This window comes from Myotis davidii, unplaced genomic scaffold (assembly GCF_000327345.1).
Source record: "Myotis davidii unplaced genomic scaffold, ASM32734v1 scaffold427, whole genome shotgun sequence".
NCBI classification, from domain to species: Eukaryota; Metazoa; Chordata; class Mammalia; order Chiroptera; family Vespertilionidae; genus Myotis; species Myotis davidii.
In genome coordinates, this window is record NW_006298051.1 from 233,556 (window position 1) to 238,857 (window position 5,302).

General features: G+C 64.6%; 1 protein-coding gene across 1 annotated transcript in view; it reads right to left on the reverse strand.

The window, feature by feature from the left end:
• The window catches only part of PRDM16 (PR domain 16), a 37,308-nt gene that overhangs the window by 6,307 nt on the left and 25,699 nt on the right, over nucleotides 1-5,302 (reverse strand). The window contains exons 6-7 of the mRNA XM_006773807.1: nucleotides 1,161-1,330; nucleotides 445-619 (exon numbers count right to left, since the gene is read on the reverse strand). Of these exons, the coding sequence (XP_006773870.1) occupies nucleotides 445-619; nucleotides 1,161-1,330 (345 nt within the window). The remainder of the gene's footprint in view (nucleotides 1-444; nucleotides 620-1,160; nucleotides 1,331-5,302) is intronic.

A 5,302-nucleotide genomic window follows, 5' to 3' on the forward strand; every position in this document is an offset into this window, starting at 1 on the left:
AGACGCCCTCCTCCTTCTTGAACCCGAATCCTCCATTTTTCTGCCGCTGCCGGTGTGTGTCTCTGTGGTGCGTGCTCACGTGTGTGCGTGTGCATGTGTCTGTGTTTAAGGGGCAGCACTATTGTTCGGAAACCTTCAGTGCCTGGGGCTAAACAAGCGTCCCCGAGTCTCAGGCGGCGAGGCCATGGTGGTCCCCCCACTGCTGACACTTGGTCGCACACGTGTGAGCGCCAAGGCCATGCCGCGTCCGGGGAGAAACTGAGGCGGGGGAGCCCTTGCTGACACTCCCCGGCTTCCAGGCGACAGAGCTGGGACGGAATGGGATCCGCTGCAGAGCTGGGTCCGGCCCGGGGACAGGTGCGGGGGTGGGGGGGCTGCTCTGGGCTCAGCCGCCCAGGTGGCCGGGCGGCCACACAGCCCCGGGGCCCGGCAGGGGCTTCTTACCGTGTGTCTGTTCGCGCCGACACCTGGCTCATCTCGCTGTTGGCGATGAAGTTTCTGATTTCGGAGAAATAGGAGTCTTCCTTCTCGTCTAAAAGTGCGTGGGTGTCCGACTCAGAGGTGGGGGAGGAGGCGCTGGTCCCCAGGTGGTTCGTGAGGACCCCGGAGTGCTGGCTCACTGTGTGGAGGGGGATGGGGGACCCTCAGCTGTACTGCTCCCCTCCCCACTTCTCCTCTCCCGCCTCATCGCCCCATCATTCAAATTCTACCCACCCCCCACCCTCGTTCCAGAACCATCTCCCGGGGCTGCCTGCAGGCGCGCACCTGGGGTCTTCTCGCCTGGGCCTGCTCCCCTGGGGCCTGCTCCCCTGGGAATGCTCTCCTGGGCTGTGCTCCCCTGGGCTGTGCTCCCCTGGGGCGTGTTCATCTGGGAGTGCTCTCCTGGGCTGTGCGCTCCCCTGGCTGTGCTCCCCTGGGGCGTGTTCATCTGGGAGTGCTCTCCTGGGCTGTGCTCCCCTGGGGAGTGCTCACCCTGGACGTGCTCACCTGTGGGGTGCTCAACTGGGGCCTAGTCACCTGGGGCTGTGCTCCCCTGGGCTGTGCTCTCCTGGGGGTACTCCCCTCGGGGTGCTCCCCGGGCTGTGCTCCCCTGGGCTGTGCTCCCCTGGGGGTGCTCCCCGGGCTGTGCTCCCCTGGGCGGTACTCCCCTGGGTGCTCACCTGGCGCGTGCTCATGCTCGTGCTTCTTCAGGTGCCGGTCCAGGTTGGTCTGCTGCCCGAAGCAGCGGCTGCACAGGTGGCACTTGAAGGGCTTCTCCTTGTTGTGGATGTTGCGGACGTGCCGCTGCAGGTTGGAGGAGATGCTGAAGGACCGGTCGCAGTACTTGCACCTGCAGGACACACACCCTCAGAGGCGGCCCCACAGCCGGCGGCCCCGCCCCGTGGTCTGAAGGTGGGCATGGCAAGGCTGTGCCAGGAGCAGGTATTCGGCCTTGACCTGCGGGCAGCGAACCATGTTGGGTGTGCCCTAGCTGGAGGAGGGGCACTTGGTGGGGCCGTGCCCCTGGGTGTGCAGCGCCCAGACTCCCCAGCGTCTGCGTCCTCCCGGTGCTGGGTCACCCAGCTCGGTGGCCTCACTCCTGGCAGGTCCACCCACAGGGCGACGTGCTCCCAGACGCCTCAAGGGGGCAGCATCTCACCATGGAAAGATGCTCAGCTGGTCCATGGAAGGGGGACCAGTGGACAGCTCCCTGCAGACCCCCACCTGGCACGGGCCGAGGAGAGCAGGGTCCCGCCGCCCCGCCCCGGGCCCTGAGCTCGCTGCTCCATCGGTTGGGGGAGGGGGCTCCCAGCCTTGTGGCGCCAGGCTGCTTCCTCTGCAGGGACCACGATGACCACATGGTCCCCTTTGACTGGGGGCAGCCCAATGGTCAGCTCATCCGTGTGCCCCGTGGACCCCACCTGCAGCCTGTGCCGTGCGGTGCAGGAGCTTCCGCCGCGCCCGCCAGAACATTCCGCTGACGCCCCTTCTCCTAACCCTGCGCTCACTGAGGGGGAACAGCCGTGCGCACCAGGGGAGGCACCTGCGAGGGTCACCCCCGTGGGTGTGGGGCCCTCGGGCGGGGCCTGGATTCACACCCACTCTCACGACCCCCATACAGAGGGCGAAACAAGAGCTAGCGATGTGAGCGTCGGGAAGCAAGACACCCCGCCAGACACAGGGAGAGAGCCAGGGCCCCAGGGGGTGACCGAGGAGTCACCATGCTGCCCCCTCCTGGTGGTGGAAGACCAAGCAAGGCCTGTGATGGACAGGTGCTCCCACCTGCACTGTGTCCAGCTAGAGCTGCACACTGTGTGCATGTGCATGTGTGTGCGCACACGGTGCACGTGTATTTTTGTGTACACATGTGCCCATGCACACGTGGGTGCACGTGTCAGCACGTACATGCGTGCCCATGCACATTCTGGTACATGTGGGTGTGCAGACATGCGCGCACCCAGTCCATGTGTGTTAGTGTGCACATGTGCATGCACATGTGGGCACATATGTGTGTGTGTAGTGTGGGTGCATGCACACACGTGGTGCATGTGCACACGGGCACAGACAAGTGCTCGGTCTTTGGAACTCGGCCAGGGACCCTGTCAGTCTCTCTCTGTCCGACGGTGTCAGGCTCCCACGGCAGCCCTGCTCCTTAGGCGGCTGCTCAGGAAGGACAGGTGCAAGGCCGAGCTGGCACAGCCCGGGTCTGGGCATCACCCCCTGCCCACCCAGCAGGCGTGCGGGCTGAGCTGTGCCTGCCCCGGTCTGTGCCCGCCCCGCTCTGTCAACAAGTCCCTGGAGGGCAGCGTGGGACCCGGAGAAGCGGGGTCCCGAGTGAGAACGAGGCTGCAGGGCGCGGGTTCCCAGGCAGGAGGTCAGGACCTTGTGGGATCCTCCCTCCGGCCTCTGGGGAGCCGGGAGGGTGGGTGGCCAGGCCCTCCATGGCCACAGAGTCCTGAGTGGCCTCCCGAGTTCTAATCTCAGTAAATGGCCCAGACAAACAACCCTGTTTGAAACTTAGGGGAGCGGCAGCCCAGGGCTCCGGGAAGCTGGGCCTGCGAGCAGCTGGGATTTGCCTTGTAAATAAACTGACAAGTGGCGACTGAAATTTATGGCCGCGCCGCATAGAATAACAACACCACTGCGCCCGCCAGGAACGAGCAGATGGCGGCTACAGTGGCGGGTGGGGAGGGCCTGCAGGGGACCTTGCCATGACAGTGTCCGCGGCCACTTCAGGGAATGCAGGGAAGCCAGCGCGGGGGACACAACGCAGGACGGGGTGTAGGGGGGAGGAGAGGGTGGAATGGCCCCAGGCAGCGTCCCACCCCACACAGGGCCACACCCCAGGGAGAAATGCTGTCAGTAACTGTCAAGAAAGGGGCAGAGAGATTCTGAAACCCAGCCCTAGTACTCAGCTAAGGGTGGAAGGAGGGACCCAGCCCTAGTACTCAGCTAAGGAGGAAGGAGGGACCCAGCCATAGTACTCAGCTAAGGAGGAAGGAGGGACCCAGCCCTAGTGCTCAGCTAGCTCAGCTAAGAGAGACCCAGCCCTAGTGCTCAGCTAAGGGAGGAAGGAGAGATCCAGCCCTAGTGCTCAGCTAAGGGAGGAAGGAGAGACCCAGCCCTAGTACTCAGCTAAGGGAGGAAGGAGGGACCCAGCCCTAGTACTCAGCTAAGGGAGGAAGGAGAGATGCCTGGCCCGGCACGGGCATGGGGCTTCATACAGAGGCAGGACGGGAACCCGGGAGGAGCCGGACTGAAGGTGGGAGGCGTGTTTCCTGGGGCGGGAATCCCAGGTCCCCCCAGGCCAGGGCAGCCTCAGAACCTCGCCTCCACCGTGTGACTCAAGGTCCCGCCGGCGCCAGGACGGGGAAGAAGGCAGCCCTCAGCCCTAATTCAGTCTTTTTGTTAATCATCACCCGGGTTATTGTCCCACTGATTTTTAGAGCGAGTAGGAGAGAGGGGGAGAGACTAGATGTGAGAGAGACACATCGATGGGTTGCCTCCTGCATGCCGCCTGACCAGGGCCCGGGCCGGGGAGGAGCCTGCAACCAAGGTACGTGCCCTTGGCCGGAATTGAACCCGGGACCCTTTGGGCTGCAGGCTGACAGTCTACCCACTGAGCCACACCGGCCAGGGCTCTAATTCAGTCTTCATGTCCCTCCATCCTCATCTCAACAAGGCCTGCGCACGGAGCTGCAAGGACGGGGTCTCAGGCTCCTTCCTTCCCGCCGTGCTCTGACCGGGAGATGCCGCCAGCGGAGAGGCCGGCTTGGCCTGGGCCAAGTCTCCCCTCCCCTCCAGGCAGCGTGTCAGTCACAGGAGAACGTGCCTGTCCTCCCCGCGCGCAGGCTTTGGCCGCGGCCGGAGTCACTTTGGATGGCCGGGCGTGGACTTTAAAGGCAGCGGTCAGCGCTGTGTAGCGGGGTCATCGGGTCAGGCGCAGCCATGAGAAGCCGGCGGCGAGGGGCCGTCCGCTGGCCTCCCTCGCGCGCACACAAGGACGCACCACGGGGTGGGGTGCTCATGTAGGCGGGGGGGCGGGCGGAGGTTTACTCAGCCTCCCGGGGCTGGGGGTCCCCCTCTTTGGCAGGTTTCTGAGGCCGAATGTGCGCATTTCCCTTTTCCCACTTAAAGCCTCCCAGTGATCAAAGGTGGCCCGGAACCCCACGATGTCGCGGGAAGTCACCCCCGGGCCCCTCATCACAGGGCTGCCTTGCGCCCGAGAAAGTCAAGATCCGGAACACGAACTTTCCAAGCAATTATTGCTCCGTAAGTTGAACCTCACAGATTAGAGAGAACAAAAGAAATCAATGATCATCAAATGTTCTATAAACACGGCCCGGTCCCCGGGGGCCTTTACACGGAACACGGTCAGGAAACCGGCTCGCGTTACACAAAGATCTGGGCGGCGGGCAACGGACCAGCCCTCCCGCTGCTCTGGCCTTCGCCAGGCGGCACCCGCTTCTGGGCGGCGGGGCCTGCGCTGGGCGCTGGGTGCTGCCACACAGGCGGTGAGCAGTGTGAGCTGGCCTTTCTCCCACCAGGACGCGACCTGGCCCTGTGGTGGCTGGGGACGCACGTTACGTCTCAGGGTGGGCGTAGGGACCACGATACCTGCAGGGCCCATGGGGCCACCTCCCCAGGGATGGGGACACCCACACACACAGCTCAGTCTCCAGGGCCAGGGGTGACGCGGCTCAGGGTAGCCAGATGTGGGGACCTTCTGGCACCAACTTCCAGCCGTGCCAGCTCCCTACTCCCACCCGCTGCCTCTCAGGCCCCCAGCGCGATGCCGGGCGGTGAAACCAGCGGCTCCCCG